Source organism: Apteryx rowi, unplaced genomic scaffold, assembly GCF_003343035.1.
Source record: "Apteryx rowi isolate R43461 unplaced genomic scaffold, aptRow1 scaffold_56, whole genome shotgun sequence".
NCBI lineage: Eukaryota > Metazoa > Chordata > Aves > Apterygiformes > Apterygidae > Apteryx > Apteryx rowi.
In genome coordinates this window covers 3,286,766-3,310,613 of record NW_020450827.1, presented here as the reverse complement: position 1 = coordinate 3,310,613, position 23,848 = coordinate 3,286,766, and the positions used below count along the sequence as shown (strand labels likewise).

Sequence of the window (23,848 nt, the reverse complement as noted above, 5' to 3'; positions counted from 1 at the left end):
ATGTTTTCCTCTTTTGGTTAGCTTTCTTGTGCTTGTGAATTTTGGTGCTTGTGGTGCTGTTTATGGAGGGAGACAGAAAATGTGAGTGAGGCTGAAGCTAAGTTTCCTGGCTAGCTCTTGGGGAAGAGGGAGGGTTTAAACTTTGGTGGCTGAAGTGAGCCCTCTAAGGATAGTTAGAGGGAGAAGTCTGCCTCGTCGGTGCTGGCAATGCTTGGTAAAAATGGTTTAGTATTTCCTCAGGATGAGGAAAATATGAGGGTGTGAAGCTGGCATGGCTCATTTTTACTGGGATGTAGACTAGTTTTGGTAAATGCTGCTAAGCTACTCCAGGTTTATATTGGTCTCTAAGGCTAAAGATCAGGTAATGGTCTGTGTGGAAAACAAAGCTGTCTCTGCGTAATGCTGTGTAACTCCCGTAAGCTAGCTGCTGATCTGTTCGTACCCAAAGCTGCTGTAGTACGTGCTTAGTATGCTCAGAGCACAAGTGATGTAATTAATGTCTTTCAAGACACTTCAGTCAGCCTGAGTTTTCACCACAAGGTGGCATTCTCTGAGCTTTTTTCCCAAGGAAAAATAAAACCTACCATCCTTAATAATAACAATAATAATTAAGGGGAAGAAAATCTAAGCCCTCCCCATGTTTTCTTAAGTCTGGGACAAAGAAAGATTTGTTAGGAGGCTGCTCGTTCTGTTGCAAAACAATGGTGCTGCTTTCAGAGAGCTGTAAGTGAGACAGGGTCAAGTCCCTTTAAAAAAAAAAAAAAGTGGAATACAGTATTGTGCATCTTGAAATCTGAAACCAAGAAACAGAAGTGCAAGGGAAACAGGGGGAAAGTCTTGCAATTTCTGAGGACAGCTGTTGCAAGTGGAGTTTTAAGGAGTAAAATATATGTGTATATACTTAAAGGTCATTGAATGGCTTTTGTGGAGAAGTCTGTGAAATAAAGGAGCCTTGGAAGAAGAGGTTTTTTTCTCCTCCTTTCTGGATATAATGGCCATTGCAAAGGAAAGAATCTTGAGATTTGGCTTCAAATGTTTCTTCTTAGCAACATTTTTGCTAGCCTGTGATGGACAAGGTGGAAAGAGAGAGAATGGTGGTCCTGCCTGTTATGGAGGATTTGATTTGTATTTCATTCTAGACAAGTAAGTCAGTTCTACTTTGTTCTTTTTCAGAGAAATCTTTCCAAGGCATGAACTGGAATGGCATGCACTGACACTGAAGAGATTTTCTTTGGATTTTGATTTTGTAGAAGTTGCTGCGTCCCCAAGGGACCTGCAAAAGTCCTTACTGTTCTGGTTTTATTTTTGTTGTGGTAGCTTCTTTGGTGAGTCTAATATATAATCCCATTGTGTTCTGTAAATCAAGTTGTTATCAATTTTGCTGTGGCTGGTATGGATGTTTTAATGTGTACTTGATCCTGTAGTTTCTTAAAACGGTGGTTGGGAGAAGAGCAGCACATACCTCTGATATCCCTATGAACTGTGAAGGTTGAGGAACTCAGAAAAGCAAGGTTTGGAGAGTTATTATTGCAGGCACTAATTTTGTAGCTGAAAACTCAGAGGAAATACTAGCCTGCCTGGAGAACTACTTCTGTATCGTTTCTCTGTTAGCTCTAAATGTTCTAGTGCAAGCAACTTGCAGATAAAGACAGGTCTCCTAAGGCAGCTAGTCAGTTTGAAAGAGTCTGATTTTTGTCATTGTGATGGAAAATAGCTGGAGTGCTTTATTTAAAGTGAATTTTATTTTCTCTACTCTGAATCACACTTTCTTTGTTTCCAGCTAATTAAATGCATATTTTGACTGCTTAACTGTTTACGCTGGAGAGAACTTCCTACTCATTTTATTCATCACTATTCTGATAGTGTCATGATCTTGGCACTGGTAACTTTGTCTATTTAAAGGCCTTCAGATTGTACTCTGAACAGTATGAAACTGAGATGTGCTGAGTTTTGGAGAGCTTCATATTGAAGCAATAAAATAACTTAGTTAAAAGTGTAATAAGTACTAGTTAAAATGCCTGCCCCAATTTCCTTAATTTAAAATAGTTATTTTTAACAACAACAAAAAAAATTGGAAATACTAGAGAATGTGCATGCCAGAGCATATTCTCTCATGATATTGACATTATTAGCCATAAATTTAATGGAAAGTATTTTAAAGTTGTCAAGATTGCTTGCAGATAAAGCTTTCTAACTCATCCTCGTGAGTGTTTTGCAGTAGCTCCCACATTCTGTTAGTCTAAAAGACTTTGAATTACATAACACACTATTACAGAATACTGGGTAAAAAAGAAAGATAAATACAGTGGATATTTCAGTAAGCTTATTGCCCTTACTCCAGGGGAGAGGGGTTTTTATTTTCATTTTACTTCATTCAGTGGAAAGATCATCCTATCTAATGCATCTTGTTGCTTTGGATATTCTGTTGTTAGTTGGAATATTTGCTTTTATGCTAGGTAAGGGGGAAAATGAACCATCATTTGTACTGCAGAAAACTTTGACAACTGAAAGTTGAAGCAGAATTGAAGAGTTTTCCAAATCTGATAGATATACTCTGTTATGTGTTTGAGCTAATGTCATTTTAACAGCCTTCCCCCCACCCCATCCTGTCCTCCTCCTGAAAGGCGTAACTTTTTAGGCTTGCTCAAGGAATTGTGAATTTCGGTGGAAATGTGGCGTTTGGGCCGAACTTCACAGTAGGCAGGTTACCTCAGTGTGTGTATCAAGGTATCCAACAATAAACCCTTCTTTTTAACAGTTGCAGGATCGCTATTTCTGGCATTTTTCTGGTGCGGAAATAAACAGGGTCGGATATAAAGTTCATTGATATAAAAATGTCCTTTGCCTCCGGTGGAGTTTGGAGGAATGTCATAGTGTTTAGCTACTCACATGTTGGACATGCTTTGGACCTGATTGTCTACTTAGCCTTTGAGCAGGCTGAGAGGCTTATTATAGTGGAGTAGGTTTTCCATGGCTACTCTTTCTTTAAAACTGTCTTTCACTCCTCTGCTGCTAAGCCAGAGTTATGCAAAACTTGGGTCTTATTCATCCTGGCATTCCTACCTTCACTTGTTGCCTTCATGCATGCTGGTGAAGAAGCCCTGAACACAAGAGGGATAAGATGCCTATGGAGGCCTTCAGGCAAACTAGAAAATGATAGTAACGGATTCAGGGCTCATCTTGCTGCTTTTAACTGAATTAGCTCTAAAAATCATTAAAGCCTTGGTGATAAAGGACACAAAGGCAGAAAGGATTTTCAGTCTGAAACCTGAGATGTTAATTTCAGTGGTGGAAGAAAGCCATGAAAATATTGAGCAACCTACTTTCAGGGATCACAGAAGTAATACTGAAACAATAAACACAGCTCTGGAAGCCACCAGTGCTGGAGCCCTCTACTGACCCTTTTGCCTTAATGCCTGGTTAGATTTAGTGACTACTTAAGTCCATTTAGCACCTTGTATCTGTGCTGCTCTTACAACATGTTCCAGCTGCTATGCTGTACACAATCTTCATCAAAACACTGGCTCTTCAAGCATATTTCTAGACACAAAAAGCCCCTTCAAAGTTAACATGAAACCCATCAAGGGAAAAATAAGTGTCACAGGCTTTTCTCATGAAGTGATTCTCTATCTCCCTGCAGCATTCTCCTTTGACTCCTGCAAACATGCTGTGTGAACTGCTGAAGGGAAACCAGGTTTCCTCAGGCTGTCTGCATACAGCTGGAGACATGATGCTGCAGATGGCATGCTCTGAGGACCTGAAGCAAATCTCTCCTTCTTCATGGTTGTGAGAAGGGAATTCAGTCATTCAGAAACAATCCTGCTGTTTTCCTCTTACATCTTGCAGCCATGGTGTGCATGTAACAAACTGAACAGAAGCTTGAAATACAGCAGGTACGCTTGCTAGGTTACAGTAGCATCCTTAACCTCTATGCATGCACTTGCATGTCCTTTATCACTTCCAAGAGGAGTTCTCATACCACTTAGGTAGCAACAGGGACTTGGCAAAAGCCTGTTTGAAGGTCTCCCATGCTGTGACTGTTGGACCTCAGACTAGCAAAAGCATGTTTCAAAAGTGGTACAAAAACACCCCAGACAACTGCAGTTCAAGATGGGCCAACCACTCTCCAAGCAAAAATGAAGTTATCGTGCTATTGTCAGTGCAGTCTCCAATTCTGGAGGAAACTAAGGTTTGCAAGGTATCTTCAGAATCATTGCTTGACACACAGCTAGCTTGAAGGGATGAAAATACAGTGTTTGGAGGCAAGCAGCTAACCTGAGATTCAGATTTGCCTGACTGCAGGTTCGCTGAAGACAGCGAAATTGTATTCATGTGAATTAAGACTGGATTAATTGGTCTTCCTTGGGCTTTCTTTGCAAAAAAGGGTTTTACAAGTAAAGATGTGTTATTTAAAGCACAATTGTGAATGTGGTATTTACTGCTTAGGACTAGATGCTGCATACTACTTACAGGATGTTGAGCATCTCTCAAAGTGGTGGTCAAACCAAGAGGAGCTCAGTGTTGTGGGAGATGAGGAAGGCTTGCAGTGTGTTTGGGTGACTTGTTGAGACAGCTGGTCCTAGATAGTATATCCTTTTGTATTACAGCTTGCATTGCTGCGGTGTTCAGAGGTTTTAGTTATGGACTTAGACTCCTATAGACTGAATGCTATCAAAATGTATGGCAAAAGATGGTGCCAAAAATTTATAGCTTGGGTGTGAGATAAGACAATAGGTCTTCATTAAGATGGGGTAGTGAGGAAGCAGTGAGATGATGTTCATAAGCATAAGGTACATATTTTTTTTTGCTGACATTGTCCATTTATTCTCAAATATCACTCGTGGTTAATGAAGATTACGACCAACCCACCCAACTGACATTGTGTCTGGTGCTGTAGTGTCCAAGTACCAGCAGAGTTAGCTGAACATTTGATAGTGGCAGCTCCTAGAAGAATTGATTTGCAGGTAGGAAACAATGAACAACAAATCTTTTCTGTAATCTTTAGCTGTATTCTATATACGTCAAAGGCTGTATTTCCTATGCTCCTGCTTGTTGTGTGAGCATTTTATACCCACGTGTGGAAAACATGCAAGAAACTGTACATGCATGAATGAAAAGTTGGCTCTAAAAGATCTTTGTCAAAGAAAAGCAAGTAATCCAAGCTGTTTCCTGTGATCCCTTCATTATTCAGCCAGTCAGCTGATATATTTTTAACCAATTGTACTGAATGAAACTCTTGCTATACAGACCCTGATATTTCTTTCTTCGAGTCTGGTTTTAGTAGCTGTAGGTACCATGATTTAAGCAGGGTTAAGTCCTGATTTACACCCATATAAAGAGTAGGAGAGTTAGGGGACACGGTAGGATGCAAAGCAGACAAGAAATACTTTTTATCACCAGGCAGGGAGACTGACCTGTATGAACTGCTTCCTGTGATAGTGCCTTTTCCCCTGGGGTGATGAGTGCTCCAGGAGAGCTGACCACAGGACTGTTACGGAGCTGGAGAATATTCTAGCTATTCTAATCTGAAGAAATAAGTCTTTAGTTGGTACCTGGTAAAAATCTAGTGTCTGAGGAAATAAATTCAAATTCATCTTTGATCTTCATTGACCTAGGCTCCGAGCTAGTCAATGATTACTTGATCATCTTTCTGGAATCACAGGCCTGAATCGAGAGCAGTGGTGTGCATTTTGTTGGGCTGACAGGGTTGCAAGGATATGGAGGCTTAGGATGTTTTACTTCCTGTTTTAGTATCAGAGTTGAGGTGTGTTAGCAGGATAGCGTGGAGAAATTTGCACTTTCTTGTGTCTTTTTGCCTGTTGCCTGAAAAAATATAATTCAGACATGAGTCTGCTGTAGGAATGTGGACGCACATTGCAATGGGTTAATTTAGTATGTGAAATCATTGCTGATCAAGACTTGTCTATGTGCACTTAGCCTGTGGCAAATGCAAAGTAAACTACTTGGTGAAAGGGGGATGGGGGGGTGGGAGCTGCCTTAGTCCTGAAGTTAGGAGGGCAGTGTAATATAAAGCCAAACTGTAAGCGGGTTTGAGTTGCTACAGCTCTGGGTTATGGTGCATCCCATTGCAGTGAGTAGAAGAGAAGCACCTGCTGAAGGGTAGGACTTAGCCAGAGCCAGGCTCTCTGAGTCCAGAAATTCTGAGCCGTGTGGAGTTTCTCTTTCTCCCTTGGATTTAGTTTAGATATACAAAATGCCAGCACGTTTGACCACAGAATGCATCGTTCTCTTGTTAAAGGCATAATGGTTTATTTATTCTTAATTTCCATGTATTGGGCTTTTCTCCAGAAAGAGAACTTGCAATCTTCAGTGTGAGCCTTTAGTTAAATTGCAAATGTATAGTGTCAGCCACTGGGTTGCATAGTGCTGGCTTGCTAATAATTTTGTTTCACTTTGACAATACAAAGAGATACAAGTTTAAAGTGGCTTTTATTTTCTTAGGCTTTAGATACATTTCTCCTATTCAGAGCTCCTGGCCTTTCTTGTAAGAGGCTCTACAAGTGACAATAGTCTTTTACTGCAGGGTTTTCTGATAACACAGCTGAAAGCTGTGGAGGTGAACGCTGCAGGCTGTCACTGTGTCTGTAACCCCTCTGATTGCAAGAAGGTTTATTTTGCTTTTGTCCAGGGATTTTTTTGCCCAGTGAAGACTGTGTAAGAAGTCTGGAAGTTTGTTTCAGAAGACATGTATGTATTAAGAGTATCTCCCTTCTCAATGCACACCTGTGCATCTATAGCCACTGAGACCTGGGCTTGACTTGGTGGAGCAAATAACTGCAAATACACAGCTCTCTACTTAAAGATGGAAAGCTTGCTGTGCTAGGAGGAATACTGCACTGTCAGGAAAGATGTGAGCCTTCAATTTGCAACCATGTTTTTATCTTGCTCTGGCACGGATGAAGAGTAAATTGATTGTAGTCTAATACAATTACTCCACACCAGTGCATCTGTAACTAAAAGCAGAAACTGGCTTTTTTTGTGGGCTAGAGTGGGTTTGTTTTTATGATAATAGCAATGGTAAGAAGTTTTCTTAAAATAGAGGTTTAACATTCTGCTGTGCTTGAACTTTGAGTTGTTCCTCTCTTTTGTGTGAATAGATGTGTGGGAAGGTTTTATGGAAAAGAACTGTAACTTTAGATGTTTAGAGTTTTGTTCCAGAGGGGCTAAGAGGGTCCTGTTGGGAGAACAGAGCAAGGATGAAGGGAAGGGGGGGCAGCAGGATCTGCAACCATACTTGCGTGGAAAATTAAAAGACACTGTGTAGCTGAGAAAGTGGCTCAAACTGCTTAAGACCAGCAGAAGAACAGTTGCAAAAGCAAACACTTAATGTGCTATTGACTGGCACATCACTGAACTAAGCTATTGGTTTTTAAGCTTAGTTCTGGCAAATGCTGCTTTCAAAAAATGCATGGCTTCTCAAAGCCATGGAAAATGAGAGTTTTATATGACGACCTACATACCATATGTGCTCTGTGGCTGGTTCTCATTCTCAGCTGCCTTGCTGTAATAATAATTTTTAAAGTGACAATCAACTTTTGTTCAGAGGATTGTAATAGAGGGGAAGGAATAAGCACACTTTTTTTTTTTTTTTTTGGCCAGTGCAGCTTCTAGGGCAGTGTCCTGTTCTCAGTGAGGGCTGGATAGAGCTTCTGTATTGGTGGAAGCTGAGAGCTGAGCTTTCACTTAACATGAAATACAGTATAGTCTTCATTTCTGATAGTTAGGAGAAGGTTGGTTAGTACATGCTTTTGTGAAACCTGACCCAGCTTCAGTAGTGTCTGCTACCAGATGGTTCAGAAGCTACATGGAACTTGAAAGAGGCATACTTTTTTCAGGAAGAGACTGATGCATGGTCGAAAGCCAGTATAGATCTTGCTGAAGGAGGTAGCACTGTCTGTTTTATGGTTAACAAAGTTTTGGCTTTGTGTTTTCTAGATATTGTTGCAACCCCGCCTTGGGGTGCGGGGGAAGATTCCACGTGTGCATCTCTGTTCTGTTGGATGCTTAGCCCACTAGAAATGTATGAGAAAGCTCCCATGTTGCTAAGGAAGCCTTTGGAATATCTGAAAGAATACTGCCAGAGATGCCAGCCTTGCTATTAAAACATACTTACGGTGGAGTGACAAACCTCCACAAATCTGAAGGAATAGGTTCCTGCAAAAATATTCATGGTTGTGTTCTGTGGGGGTTATATGGTGTGTTTGGGTTTAAGTACTGACAGTTCATGCCAAGCAAAGGTGGGTATAACTTAGTGTAGTTTGAATATACAGTTGGGGTAAGTTTTTTGTTTTTGAGGGCAAATCCTGTTGTGCGTCATCCTCCTGTTAGACAGCAATTTTCCCTGCTGCCTGCAAGATTTGATCAGTTTCTCAAGGCCCTTGCTAGCGGTGTTTCTTTGGCACTCCCCAATACCTATTTGCAGGGAGACCAAGAATTAGAGTCCTGGTCTGTTGAGAAGATTGGCTCTCTGCATGCTTAAGAGCCAAGAAATAATTTAGAGCTACTAGCATTTGCTTGTGGTTAGGTCTCTGTAATCTGTTAGTTATGATCACGGACAAAAGTGAGGTGTGTATAAGGTTCTGTTTAAATTGCGGACTCACATAAATAGGTGCAGCTGGTATCAGGTCATTTGTGCAAAGTGAACCAGTGGTATATTTGCTGTTTTGCCAGATGAGCTGTATATTTATGTACCTGTGTGAGGTTTCTTGTCGCATGTCCCTGTCTAAGGCTGCCTGGGGGCGTATGGGGCCATGTAGAGAAGGAATAGCTTATGGTATCGTGGAACAAGCAGATAAGGCCCAGACTTTTACTGAATGGCTGTAAATAAAAACCAGGCATAGGGGGAACAGGGCAGGAAATTTCCGAGTAACCTGTACAATGTGGTTTGCCTGCTTGCTGTGCTTTGAGGAAGTCACACAGAGCGTACTGGTACTGTAATATCTGGGTGAATCTATTCATAGCTCTTCATTTGGGCTCTAAGATCTAAGGCAGAGCAGTGATGTCAGCTACCTCTCCTTTTTTTGTGAAATGAAAAAAATATATAATTTCAACCGTTCTTCTTGCCAGCCTCAGGCTGCTGATAATTAATGCTTCTGTTAAAGCTGGGATTATTTCCCCTAATAAGTATTTTTAATTGTAGTCAGTGAATTGAAATAAGTGATGGCATTTTCCTACTCTTTTTCCAATATTAATATGCCAATGTTTATATAAATGTTTGTGCCAGAAGACTCATTTAGTGCTGAAAGATTTTGGATTAACCTAATTTTTTCCCTTGTTCTTACAACGTGAAGAAGAATAATCCCATTCCTTTAAAATACCTGGCTGATTTTCCTGAAGGCACAAAATTATAGTCCAATCTGTTTTGTCTTTAATTGAGGTGTGATAGAATGAACCAGAAGGGCTGAGATGTGGATCAAAGGTATTTTACTTTTCATAAATGCTAGCACAGTGGATATGCTAGAAAGGCTTAAGTATCTGTTCTTCCTTCCAACTGTACTTTATTCCCAAAATGCACTTGAGCTGAAAGCTCTGCACAATGGTATGGTGAGTGAGTCGGTAGAATTCACCTAAAATACTATATAGAGACAGATTTGTACTAACACTGGGTTATTTGTTTAAGGCTGTGCTAAAGGTCTAATGTTAGTGCCGTATGTTATTGTGAAGTGTAGCCTCAAACAATTGCATGGGGCATAAATTATCTATTCTTGCTTTTCAAAGTTAAGTAGGAAATGTGATTTACTGTTTCCTATTTCATTGAGAAGTTGAAAAGGACAGTGAGTGTTAAGTAAACTTAAAGGAAAAAAAAAAAAAGGCTAGCTAAACGATGTCTAACAATACATTAGCCTGGGGAAACTATACAACAGCAGCGATTAAGCTAATATCTCCTGCAATAATTGTTTCCGTAGATCAGGAAGTGTCCTGCACCACTGGAATGAAATATATCATTTTGTGGAACACTTGGCCCGTAAGTTCATAAGGTAAGAAATGCAGGTTTGGAGGTAACCAAATGAGGTGTGTGCGCTAGCAACTAGGAGACAGGCTTTGTTTCTGTCAAGAAGCACACCCTGCTTTACACCAGGGGACCTGATGTAAGAGTTCTCGATCCTTTTCTCGGATCATCTCATTGATTGCTTTTGAATTTTTCTCAAATGTGTTGTTCTGTTATGGGGAAATACGAGTAAATGAGCAAATCAGGCTTTTCCCATCCCCCCAGCCTGACTTCTGTGGACCAATTTATACTTTTGTGTGCAGGGAACCCTCATTTTCTAAGATGGCTGGCTGCTGCGTAGCATGAGGAGGGAGAAGTTTGGGACTGCAGGGAGAGGTCTGAGACTGTAGCTTCCAGCACTGAATGCCTTCAGATTGGGTAAAAACTTGCTGGGTCAGTGGGTAGAATGTGTTATGATAAACATGGTCAGCCTTCCTTCATCTCCGTGGTGATACCAAGATGCACTTAAGTCTTTCTTGCCTCTGCAGTCCCAAGATCATGATGCAAATGGTATTTATGTTTTCTAGAAGGACTTGGCTTGGCTCAACTGGGAAGATCTAGGGCAAAGCTCTATTTGCTGCTTTGTCTCCTTTCGTCCTGTTGAGTTACAATCTTGGGAGCAGCCAAAGACATACCTTAAGTGTTTGGTATTAAGCATATAGTGAGCTGTGTGTGAGCAGACCACCAAAATCATTTATTTTTGTGCGTCTCCTTCTCCAGCCCGCAGCTGAGGATGTCCTTCATTGTTTTTTCGACGAGAGGGACGATTCTAATGAGGTTAACAGAAGACAGGTAAGAAGTTTAAGAGCACACAGTGGCTTTTTGTCTCTTTCTGTAGCTTCCTCTGTCTTTCTTGCTCAAGGATTCCCAATTCAGTGAGCTGTACGGTGACCTCTTTGTGATGCTCAGGCTAATTGTTTAAATCACCTGACCATTTTCATGTGACACTTGTTCTGCTAGAATGCACCAAAGCCTCTTAAGGCAAGGGCTGCTTTATAAATTCAGTTTTCTAAATGTCTGTCTAGAGCCAGCTGGGGTTTTAACTCAACAACTTTCAGTGAGGGAGTTTCTTCCACAGGTTTTCAGGCTTTCATTGTACTGACTGAAGCGTGGTGTGTTTTGAGCATTGTACAGTTATGTTCCCTTTTCTTATCCATCTGAGATTGCAACCCCTTTGCAGAAAGAGAAAGTATTGCTTTACAAGTGCACAGCATTTTCAATTTTACATCATTATAGCCTTAACTTTATTAAACATGATAAAATGTCCTTGCACACCAGAGGGAGAGATGAGTAAGCAATTGGAGAGCAATTAATTAGAGGTGGCTTTTTTGTACAGGTGGCAGCATGAAAGGTAATAGAAGATAAACCAGAGACAGAGGGTTAAGAGCTAGCCAGGGGAGAAGCAAAATCAAAAGATTTGTGCTGAAGCTTTTCATCAGATGTTTAGGGAGTTAGCTGTCCAATTTCCATTATCATTCAAGCAGATCCTTTGAGACGGCTTAGGGAGATCTTTCAGACTTGGATCTTTAATCCTGTGTTTTTGAGGGTTCTTTTATTTGTGCCTCTTATGCTGATTTGGGGAGTTGATTCCTTCCTGCCCTGGGGATGAAAAGGTAAAATAGAAGTGTCTCTGGCTATCCAAAGCTAAGAATGTATTAACATTGCCTTTGAAACATCCTTAGGAAGCTTCTGCTCCAGACAAATAAGTAAAACTCCCTTCCCATAAAAACAAACTAAAAGGCAGTCAGTGATACCCATACTCCTGATATAGAGAAGAAATGATTTCTCAGAGACCTGAAGGTTATTATAGGCAAGCAGAGTGTCTAGAATGGGTTGCAAGGGTGTATATTTTTTGGCTAGGACAATTTGATTGTGATGTTTCTGAAGCATGTTCCTGTCATCCCCCTGTAGATCCTAAATGAATTGCAAAAAATCTGAGGTTGATTTTCCCCCCACTTCCCCCCTCCCCCTTCAAGAAGAGCTGGACACGGTCCTTTAATTGCTATTGCTTCCTCTGTTAACTTCATTGCCACGTGGAGCAAAAATATATGTAACACATGTGAAGACAGTATTAAGTCAGCATGTGTTTTACATATTGGATGTCTATGAAGTTGCATACCAGAGCAGCTACTATAGAGGAATGAATAGGAAACTGGCTACTTTCCTAAAGAGCAGTCCACACACATACCAACCTCAAATATCATTAAACCCAGCCAGTCTAAACATCTTTTGCCATTTACTGCAACAGTTGGGTATAAAGGGAGAATTAACAATATTTAATTGGGTGCCAGAGGAAAACCTGACTCCCTTCCTCTTATTTGTCTCCCACCCTGCAAATGCGTGCCATGGCAAAGATCTGTGGCCTCTCCAAGGCTTTAAATTACAAGACTTATGTGCATTTCCCATGTGGAAATGCATTTCATGTTTATGTGGATGTCCTAGAAATGTTGACTACAAACAGGGTATTGATACATCATTAGTCAAAATCCAGCTGACTGGAGAGCTGCTGGTTGTTTTATTGGAGGATTGACAGATAAGATGTGGGCTTCACTCAAGTCCTTTAGTTGGTGCTGGCCTGCCTTAGCAGGGAATGGAAGAAGTGGCAAAACCTCTTCCATCTCCCCCTTGCCTCCATCCAGTGTATCAGCATCTGGACATGAAGATCATTGCAGTGTGCTTTAAATCCCTTCTGAAAAAACTTTGCATCTTATGAGACTGGATTGTCACTTATTTTAAAGGCCTTTGCTGTCTATTTTAAAATCCTAGTGTTCACATTTGAAAAACAGTTGTGATCACAGGAAATGCTCTGGATTTTATATTAAGCTTTGGTTTGGAGGGAGGGCTGTCAGGGTAGTTTAATGGAGGAAATATCTGTCCCTAGCCTGCCTGCAGTATACAGCTCAAAGTACAACCTGGTTTGGAATATCACAGGTACAGAATGAGTTCTTGAATGTCTGATGCTGTAATCCCTGGCAAAAACCTGTTGCCTCTCTCTGGGGATTAATGCTCTGCTCTGTGGACTGGATAGTGTTAACTCACCATTGCAATTGGCATTGCAAGTGTGAGACTGCATATGTGATAATCACTGAAATGGGTGTTGTTTTAAGTAATGAAAATATGCAGGAACTCTAAGAATCAGACCCATTCTGAAAATTTTGCCTTGGAGGTGTGCATATTTTAAGAATGGAGCACCCAGTTCAGGTGCAATGAGGTCTTGCTTTCTGGATTTCAGCTCCATCCTGTCTCAGTCATGTTTCTGAATGTCCATCAACACTGCTCTGCATGCACCACTGGGCTAATGCTGTTAAAGTATGTGTGTCTGGCAGCTGTAAATTTTACTGAAGGATCCAAAATCAACTTGAATTTCTTAGTGTTTAGTTACAGATAAATTTTCTATTTTATCTTTTTTCTTTGAGCCCATCTGGGGCCAGAAGTGAAAAGATCAATGCATACTTAAGACTCGTATTTTTGATGGCGTCAGCGTAACTGTGTCATTTCAAGGACTAGTTCAACAAGCTTCAATTTGTTTAAACTGAACAAATTTGAAGCTCTAGTTGACAGCTGACATTTAAGGGCAAATGACAGTAGTTTTCTCCAGTGCTTAAACTCTTTGATTCCAATGATTGCTAGGACAAAACCGACTTCTGGCATTCGGACCTGCAATGTCAGTGGGGTCCTGCATACAGGGACTTTATCCAGTTCCCATGAAGATAGCATAGTTTGCTCGGAGATACCCCACCTACATTGCGAGGGCTTTATCTCAGTTTGAAAGATTTCTGGCCTGTACTTGGCTTCCAGAGTTTGGTGCCTGCAACTCAATGGAGCGACATGGGGGCCTGCCCCACTTAGCCCACAACTGATCTGTCAATGTGCCTGGGTTTCCAAAAGATCAAACCAGATACCTGGAACCATAATGAGCTAATGGGAAAGGCTTTGATCTTCAAGTCAGTTTGGACAGGAACTGAAGGTGTGGTTATGATGAGCAGCAAAATCTGCCTTATTGTCCACATCCTTACAAAGGTTTTTATCCAAACGTTACCTTAGTGTATTTGAACTTTGGGTTAATTGGGTTTTTTTGCTCTCTCTCTGGTTCTGCCATGCATATCCTCACCTGGGTATCAACTCCTGGTAAATTTGATCTTGGATATAATAATGCATCTGCATTCATATTTCAGGGAACAGATACGCCAAGGGCTAGAAGAGCTGCAAAAAGTCCTTCCAGGAGGTGACACATACATGCATGAAGGATTTGAAAGGGTAACTAGATCAATTTATGGTGCCTTTAAATCATTTCTGGGTGCTTCTCATGCAGTGTTTAATGAAGTTGTTTAATAGTTCTCTGGTAGGTAAATGGGGGTATCGGCCTTTTGTACAACAGGTACACTGAACAATGAGCATTATAGGTGGAGTGTACACATCCAGTGTTCGAGCTGGGATAAGGGAGCCTTGGACCCTGCCACTTCCCCATCTTTTTGCCTTCAGCTTTGCGGAGAGCTGCCCTTTCAGCTTAGGACAGGGCAGATGGATTTGGCGTTGCAATTCCCCATCAAACCATGACCTTGAAGGGGTGGAAAGCTGTTAGGAGTCCTGCTGGATGGATGCTGTAGTGGGTTTGTTAGAGTTGGGTGGGGGCTGAAGCCGTGGCTCTAACCCGTTCACTGTGGTGGGCAAACCATGCTACTTTGAAGTAATTGCTTCTATCTTTTGCTCCTATAACTTTTAAAAGCTCAGAAGTTCATGTCAACCTCTGCTGAGGGAGCTCCTCCCTCAGCCCTCCACCCTCTCTCTACTGCGCATGTATTTTGCAGGACTGTCAAACTGTCTGCCTAGTGAAAGTAAATTGCGTTTGAACATGCAGAGAAAAACTGTAAGCTGTGAGGAGACCTGACTGAGATGCTAAAACCAAATCTCAGAATTTGGTCACTTAGACTTTGCAGGAAAAGTCTGGAAGTCAAGTTTAAATTCAGAACACGGAATCTGCTCTTAGTATTTTCAAAATGCAGGTGCGGCTTTGGCCCACTGCTTAATTTTGAATTGGTGTGTGCTGAAGCATATGCCCTTCTCTTGCAGAATCCACTTGTGTATATGTAAAGCGGAAGACAGAAGCATAAGACTATCTCTGCAGTTGGTTTATTGGCAATTATAGTAGTTAATCTAGAAGTGCTGGGAAATACTTATCAGTGGACTTAAGAGGTTTCTCAAGAAGGGTGCATGTGATTTCCAGTAGATTAGTAGGAGGCCACGTTATTTCTGGCATTACTTGGAGGGGGGAATGGCTGAGAAATCAAGTTATGTTGCTTTTTCCATAAGTGATTAGAGAGGGAAGGACTTCTGAATTTCAAAGGAAACTTTGCATTTGAATAAGATGCAGGCTGCAAGCATGACATTCTCTCTGCCACCTTTTCTTTCTGGTGCGTGTATAGATGCCCATGAAGTATTATTATTCTATTATTGCTAATAATCTTCTGATTTAATTTCAGGCAAGTGAACAGATTTACTATGAAAATGTTCACGGTGAGAGACTCTCTTGATCCATTGAATGTTGTTGTTTTTTGTTTTTTTCCTTCCTGCTTGACTTGTATCCTTAATTTCTGTTTGTAACTCGGCTACACTGCAGGAAAGGGCGGGGAGGGGAGATTCCTGTTCTTACAGGAGTTCAATAGTGTTTGGGGTAATTTGTCCTGAAGAGGAAAAAGAACAGGTGGAGCTTTAAGGGTCAAGCTGGAATGACTGCGTTTCAGGCCGAAGGTGATAAGCCAGGATGATTCTAGGTGCCTGAAGATACAGGCAGGTGCCTAATGTTCTCAAAAATACTTGATAACTGTCTTGCTCTCTTTGCTTAAGGACTCAGGTGACCATTTCTTCATCTTGAAATGTGAGAGTGTGGAGATCCTGTTATGTGCAAGTTTTTCAATAAGCAATTAGTGCTTCCAGTAGGAAGTGCAGACAACTGCAAAAATGTTTGTTCTTCCTATCCTTGTAATTAATGTAAAATATTTTTCTGCAATAGAAAACCAAAATTAAAAATAAAACATTACTACTTGGAAACTGAAAGATAAGAGACCAGATGTCTGAGCACAAAAACAGTCCTAATGATTCTTCTGGGCCACTCATGAATAAAACCAAGTATGTGAGTAAGTCTGCACAGATTTGGCACTGATCCATAAACCATGACAGCAACAGAATGAAATATATAGCTAAAACAGTTCCATTTGGCATTGGTAATGCTTTTATGTTCCTGTATGCATACTGCATGTTAACAGGTTGCCACCATATGCAAGAAGCAGTGGACAACTGGGTCCTCAACTCTGAATGTTGGCTCTGCATTTCTGTCCTTGCTTTAATGAGAGGAGGGTTTATATCACCTACAGTAGGTGATCAGGCTCCTACAGTAGTCAGTGGAGGGGGAAAAGGCACCTCCAGAGGGTATTTGGGGCTCTGAAGTTAGTATGAGAAGTACCCACCTCTCTCCGTTTCTTAGAGAAAGAGCCTAGATGCTTGAGTTTGGCACCTGTAACATAAATGACTGTGCATGTTGCCTGTTGCTTGTCAAGCATTTTTCTTTTTTTATTGTGCAATTACGATATTTTTGTTTGAATTGGGGATTTTTAAGTGGGCGCAGGAAAATTGGGTATCCAGATCTGTGTTCTGCAATAACTGAGTGATGGATGTGCATTCAGAATTGCCAGACAATATCTTCCTCGCTTCAGTCTCCTGTTCCTTGATGTCAAGAACTTGGTACAGGATTCAGGTGTCTGAACCCAGAAGCCAAAGGCAAGTTTGTGCCTGTGTCAGAAAGCAAATAGACCCAGACTAGACAATCTCAGCAAAAGTTGCATTTGTTCTGATTTTTTTTTTCTTTTCAACAGCAGATCATTAAAGGCACAGCTGCTCATAGAGGCAGGAAAATCCCCTTGATGATTTAAGACAAAGATTGATAATTTACTGGGTTTTAAGACACAAGTCTTCACATACTTAACCTTTTACTTTCTTTAGCAATGTTTATGCAAGATGCAACTATGGAGCGCCTTCAGATTTGTAGCAAATCTATTGTCAGAAATGCAAACGAATTCTATTCGGCCACTCCTGAAAACTAACGTAAACTTCTAAAAGCTGGGGCTATAATCAATGCAACAGAAAGAACGTAGTGTTCAACTGTATTGCCAAATAGGTTATGTAGAAGTGATGAATAAGATTTTTAGATCATTTTCCTACCAAATCTATTTAAATCCTAATTCAGGTTTTCATCACAAGCTGAAGATCTCTGGATTTCTTGAGTTGATAGCTATATCAACTCAACACATACCAATAAAGCCAGGAAATAACTAGGAATGCTTTGCAAAGTTTTTCTTGATGGTTACAGACATCTGCTGGTCTGAAATATTAAAATAGTTGTGAGGCATTGTTGGTTAAAAATCACTGTGATGCCTCAAAGGAGTATGGTAGAAAACTGGTGTTGTAGACAGGTGACCTAGTGGAAAAAATGCAGAAATTCAAGGCTTCTCAAAACCGGTTGGCTGAAGAAGGTGAGGGCATCACACTTAATATTCATCCTTCTGGTTCTTTAAACCTGCTAACAGGTCATTAGCAGGATGTGTTCCGTGCTAATTTAGTGCCATGATGTTCCTGAGTTGTATTTATTAAAGTAGTTTGTTTATTTAGGTTACAGAACTGCAAGTGTCATCATTGCATTGACAGATGGAGAGCTCCACGAGGACCTCTTTTTCTACTCGGAGAGGGAGGTAAGTGTCCCTTCTGCATTGTTAGCCTGGGAGACAGTGAAATATCTGACTTTGCTGCTTCCGAAGCAAAAGATGAGAAACGTTTTTTCCTGGTGACAAAACTTAATTTTCAGGCTCTTTAGACGTGCGTCTTGCAGCATATTAAGTTCTGTCTTAACAGCAGCAACATCTCTGACTCGAAACTGAGACTGTTTATAGGAAAGGATAGGTGTTTAACAATACTTCCGGTTAAAAAAAATAAAGGGAGGGGGGAGAAGAAACAGGAGTTTGCCACTGAAAAGTTTCAGTGTTTTCTGGAATGTCTTGGGAAATATTCAGATCTTCTCACTTTGGATTTTGACTCTTTTACAAAAAGTTAAGACCAAAGTAAGAGGATGAATGTTCTTTATATAATCTTCTGTAGCACTGAAAAGCCTTTCAGATGATCTAATCTGAAATTTGCAGAAATGCTTCCATTCCTGATCCTGTTCTTGAATGGAAAGATTCCAAGTCCTCAAAAATGCTTGTGGAGCAAAAAGCTGCTGTTATCCTCTATGGGGGTGGGGGGGGGACACTTGAAAGAGTTTAGTCCTATTTCAGTAGTATTTTGCTGCCTTATGATGCAGCAGACTGGCTAATAGGTGCTTGCTTTTCCAATTCTGTTGATGCTTATTTGCATCTTGAGGAACTTCAGCTTCCAGGAATTTACCTGACAAAGCTGGAGTTGCAACAGAAGTGAGGTGTTAGATGCAACTGGAGTCCTGTTACTGCTGAAAATGTGGCCATGTCAGTGAGCGGTGCCCCAAGGGCTGAGCGCTTTTGAACAGTTGCCACCCACCTTAGGTGCACAAAAATAGGAGTTTATCTCTGCTGGAACAACTGGGTTTGTGTATCCCAAAAGAACTTAGCAGTTCCTTAACTGGGCCTGGAGAGAAAGCTAAGTTGAATGCCCACATAGTTAGCAAGAAGTGTTTAATGCTGCATATTTAAGTAATTCTTTTTAGAATTAATAGAACTCATACTAGAAGTTCATTAGTGTGTTTGCTGAAATACATCTGACCTTAGGGATGCCTGCCTAACCAGTAACCTCACCAAGGAAGACTGTTCAGGATTTTAGACATTTTAATCTGGATGAGGAAATTGACTATGCATGTAAAATGAAAGACAATATGAGGCCAATATTTTATCAATTAAACTTCAAAAAAAGGTTGGACTGTTTGCTTTAAAAGCAAAGATTCAAGCATATATTTTCATGACTTTGGCCACCCTCATTAAGTTGGCATGTTATGCAAAATACAGTAATTGAACACTTAACAAGCTTTGCTATATAATGCTCTTACTGAAGTCCTTTTGATAATACGCATGGTGTTGCTGAAGAGATGAACTAATTCTCACTTGACACTCGTGCATAAATGATGATGAACTGAACTTGGAAGATGCTATTAAGTATTATATGAATTAGCTACAGGCAGGATTTTTCGTCTTTCCAAAGTGCAATTTTAAATGCAATAACAATAAAAAGAACGGTCATTTTGTACAATAGAAACAAAAATGCTACAGCACAAATGAATGTCTAGAGTTCTACTATCTGTTGTTCATCTCCTTTTCTTCCCTTCTGAAATCAAGAATCCCTGAGAAAAATAAGATTGTTCTTAGAGACGTATGAGCAACTTGAGAGATCAAAAGTATTATGTTTATTTTGGTTTGGGGAGGACAGTGAGCTAATGGAACTGAGATTCTGAGCTAAGTGAGTTGTTTCAGTTCTTTGTGTTTAAGCTTCTCTCCATAAAACTGGAATATTGCTCACTTTCCTTGTAAAGTGCTTTACTATCTAAGCATCTGAACTACTACAGCCTTGTACTGATATAATCTGATCTGCTACTGTCTTCTCTGGAAACAGGTTCTCAGAGTTACGTGTTCCGTTCAGGTGAAATACGATTAAATTAGCTGATTCATACTTTCATAGAAAGCAACTGTTCTAAATGCTCTTGCCTGAATATTAAATGCAACTTCATCTGCATGCCAATGGAATATCCTGGAAGAATCAAACCTTTCTTTCTTTGAGATGCTGTATAAGTAATGAGTGATACAGCTTTGTAGCAGGTAGACTGAATGTCTCCTCACCTGTGGATACCATGAATCTAGGCACAGATGTCTGGAGTAGTAAATACCAAGATGTTTTAGGTTACTGTTTTACTGAGATACATTCTAAATGAGGAGAGGAAAATGGATTTAGTTTGTCTTGTGTGGCACACGTTGGACAGACAAATGTTAGGGAGTTGGAATGGTTATGAAGGCGAGCAGATTAGGTTTAAAAAAATGACAAGTGCCTTGCTCTAGCTTTATCAAACAGGTACCTATTGTAGTCGCAGACAAAATTGTTTCTACAGAATCGGAGAGGAAAATTTTAAAAATTTTGTTTTGGCAAGCCCTTGGTTCCTCATTTTGAGGAGAGACTCTGAATTTACAATCAAGACCTTTCAGAAACCTGCATTCTGTCGCATTTGTATCTATGTCACCCTACATTTCCTTATTTCAGGCTAATCGGTCACGTGACCTGGGAGCAACAGTGTACTGTGTTGGTGTGAAAGACTTCAATGAGACACAGGTAAATGAGGCATTCGTTGTGTTTAGTGGGGTACTTGGTGAAGGTGGATGTTGGGAGCACAGGGACTCAGTCCTGAATTGCTTTCTCAAGAGGTCTTCTGTTCTTTCTGTTGGCTGTGGGGCAGCCTAAAATGACTACCTGACATGCCTTGGATCTGTGTGTTGGGTTTAAGCCCTTATGGAGGGGAAGACCAAATGCAGAGAACTGTCTCTATCTGCATGCCACAGTGACTCTTGCTAATGGAGGAGGAAAGACAGATGAAGAGTATCAGATTGACTGGGCTTAATTTAAGCTCTAGACCAAGAAGGTTGTGAGGGTTTTGCTTTTGCAATGTAGTTCTTTTTCAGAGATGAAAGCTTGATGGAAACTGAAATGTTTTGGGGAAATATCTCAATTTTGTGGAGAAACAATCAACTTCATTAAAGACACTAATGTTCTGGTGCATTTTCAGATTGATGTAATAGATCAAGATTTCTAAATTTACCACAGGAATTAGTGTCCTTGAGGTATTTTTTGCCCCAAGTGTAACAGCTGACAACATAACTTTCCACCATGAAAAATGTCTCAAAATAAAAACCCAAAGAATAGTTTAGTGCCACCTCCTTTGAATCAAAACCAGAGACTAGCGTAGCCCAAAGAAAGTAATAGGAAAACCAAGGAGAGAACAGGAATGGCAGAGGCACGAGATCTAAGGTAGTTGACCTCAAAGATAGCCGCAACTTGAAGTCATTGAGATACTGGAGAGATTGTCTGGAGTTAGATGACCAAGTCTGTTTGAAGTCCCAGAAGGCTCTACCAGGCAAGCTATGAGGAATGAATTTGGGAAACTATAGAGAGCCTGGTTTACAGAAACTGCTGCATCTTGGCCAACGAGCAGTGAGCAATTTTAATATCCTACTCGGAATAGGGTGGGAGGGAGGAGATAGCTTGGAATATTTCTTGATGGACACAAACCAGGAGGTTGGCAGTGTGATGTTTTCCTTGAGAAATGGGAGCTTTTGCTGATACTGCTAACCTTAATTGATTGACATGAGCTGGAGAGGTGGAGCCCAGCGGGGTTCAGGGAGGAATGTGTGGCTAGTCTACTGCCTCCAATTTGCAGTGCTCCAGGAGAGGCCAAAGAGGCCTGCTGGGTGATGTTACCTCTGCCATGGGAGAGAATTGCTATAACAAATGTTGGCCTTGCGGCAGTAAAACTTGATTCTGCTCCAGCAAATGCATGGAGAGCTCATTATTTCTGAATGGGGCCTACGTTTTTGCCTTAACTCTTACCATGCTGCTAACAAATGAACCTGCGTGGAGCTCTTTGCAGGTGATGTCCCGGTTCTCCTTCTCTTCCCTCCCACCACCTTGTTACTGGCCCTCTTTCTGTCACGTAGGCATCAAAATGCCCTTCTGCTCCCTTTCCCCATTCAGACAACACTTCCAGTTACCTCCCTGCTTTCTTCTCCTTGGGTCTGAAATGGCTGAGCCTGGAACAAATGGTTCAATCTGTCCTGACAGGAAAGATGAATCGAGCCTAGATCTCTGGATGGGGGAATAACTTGCCGTTCTTTTTTTCCCTATATGCAAAAATACTGAATCACTTTGATTACTTGCCTGCTTTAAATGACGTAGTGCTTTCCTGTATTGGTGACCTGAAATGTTAGAGCCTTGATGGCCTGTTCACATCAGGAATCTATTGTGCTGGGTGCTTTACAGTCATGTAGGAGATGGTTTTTTTTATGCTAAAAATCATTAGACTCTGGGCACTGGTGAAATCCTTGTTTTGTCTTGTCCTTAAACTTAAGGAAGCCTTTTCTGATTGCCAATATAGAGCTTTCTAAAATCAGCCAGGCTAAAGGTATCAAGTTTTCAATGCTTGGCAAACTGTAATGCATTAGCAATCCACACTGAGTACTTAAAGTATTTGTTTTTTACTTGCAAGTGAATGAGTCTGAAGAACTCTTAACTTGCTGCCTGTTGGCTAATTTATCTCATTCTTTGCGTTTCTGTTTTATTTACTTTTGCTGCTCTGTCAGCTGGCTAGAATTGCCGACAGCAAAGATCATGTCTTTCCAGTGAATGATGGTTTTGAAGCTCTTCAGGGGATCATAGACTCTGTAAGTATTTTTAATCATGTGTTTGCTTGTGTGGATGGTAGTGTTTGTGTTAGCTTGAACAGCGGAAGGCCTAATTTTCCTGTGTTCACAAGGACCTAGTGCTTGCTAATAAACCACTCAAAGGTTTGGTCTCAAGAAATTGACTTTTGTTTGCACTAATTTTGCTACTTCAAGACTGAGTTCATAAACAGGTCACAATAGAGGAAGTTTTGAGTACTTCTCTGATTTCTTTTCCCAGAAAGAAAACAACTGACCGAGAGCCCAAGTATTTTAATCTTTCTGTCTCTCCCTCCTTAGCAGAAAGTACATGTTTGAATGGACTAGGTACATTGCTACAGTTTATAAAAAGGCTGCTACTGTCACAAATGAGGCGGAGAAAGGATTAGGTCAAAGTGGGTCAGCGGAAGCATGTTAGAGCACACTCCTTCAGGTGAAGAATTAGGGCACTCCTTGTCTCTCCATCCTTCTGTTTGTTTAGCATCCTTTCTGTCTTCATGGATGTGCCGTACTGCTTACCTGTATGGAAATGGGAAAAGGATCCTGCTGTGCATACTGAAATCCTAAAAACCTCGTTCTTTTCACTTGGCCTCTTGACGAATGGTCCATATTCRTTTCTCTATTCAGATTGATCAGCTGTTGGTATTTCCTGTAGGGCTTCACTGAAGCATTTAAGAATCAGCCCATTGCTGAATGGCTGGGATACAGGAGCTAGCAGTTTAGCTGACAAGTAGAGGGGCGGCATGGATTGATCCCTTTCCCATGGCTTGTGTTCGAGTCATGCAAATGGTTCCCTGGCCTTTACTGGGAAATAGTGAAACCTCCTATGGCTTCTGTTTCTAGCTCTAAAACTGAGTGACCTAATCCTGCTTCACCCAGGGCCAGTGCTTCCTTTGACTGAGCTGGAAAGGCAATGTACAAAAGGATATATGTACCTTTTTTATATTATAAGTGTAAAATGTGCCAAGCACTCACTAGGAAACAGTATGTTTTCAGATCACTTTCTGTATTTTTTTTTCCCTTTGCTCAGTTCTGTCCAATAACCATTCTAATTAGATTGTTTCCCATGACTACAAAGAAGGATGGGAAATCCTTTTAGGGACATGTGTTATGTTCATTTTGGTACAGGCATTTTAGCTGATAAAACACAGATGAAATTTACAACTTTCCACTTCAAGCGAGGAAGGGTAGCTTCACCAAGGGGGTCTCGGATTTCTGTGTTTACAGCAGTTGCACACTATTTTGACCACGTAGTACCGAGCAAAACTGTTCCCTCAGCACAGGCTCAATTTTCCTGTGCGCTCTTGCATGTAGATGGAATATAATCCTTCAGTTATTGGTTTTCCTGGCACTCTTCAAGTGTGGAGCTACTGCCTCAATTCTCTTGGACAGTCAGGTGTTGCATGTCATT

At 40.8% G+C, this 23,848-nt stretch overlaps 1 protein-coding gene across 1 annotated transcript in view; it reads left to right on the top strand.

The window, feature by feature from the left end:
- The first annotated feature begins 991 nt into the window (after nt 1–991).
- The window catches only part of ANTXR1 (ANTXR cell adhesion molecule 1), a 109,734-nt gene continuing 86,877 nt past the window's right edge, over nt 992–23,848 (top strand). Inside the window, exons 1-8 of the mRNA XM_026081700.1 lie at nt 992–1,143; nt 9,927–9,998; nt 10,730–10,801; nt 14,185–14,266; nt 15,490–15,523; nt 17,672–17,751; nt 20,270–20,338; nt 22,360–22,440. Of these exons, the coding sequence (XP_025937485.1) occupies nt 992–1,143; nt 9,927–9,998; nt 10,730–10,801; nt 14,185–14,266; nt 15,490–15,523; nt 17,672–17,751; nt 20,270–20,338; nt 22,360–22,440 (642 nt within the window). The remainder of the gene's footprint in view (nt 1,144–9,926; nt 9,999–10,729; nt 10,802–14,184; nt 14,267–15,489; nt 15,524–17,671; nt 17,752–20,269; nt 20,339–22,359; nt 22,441–23,848) is intronic.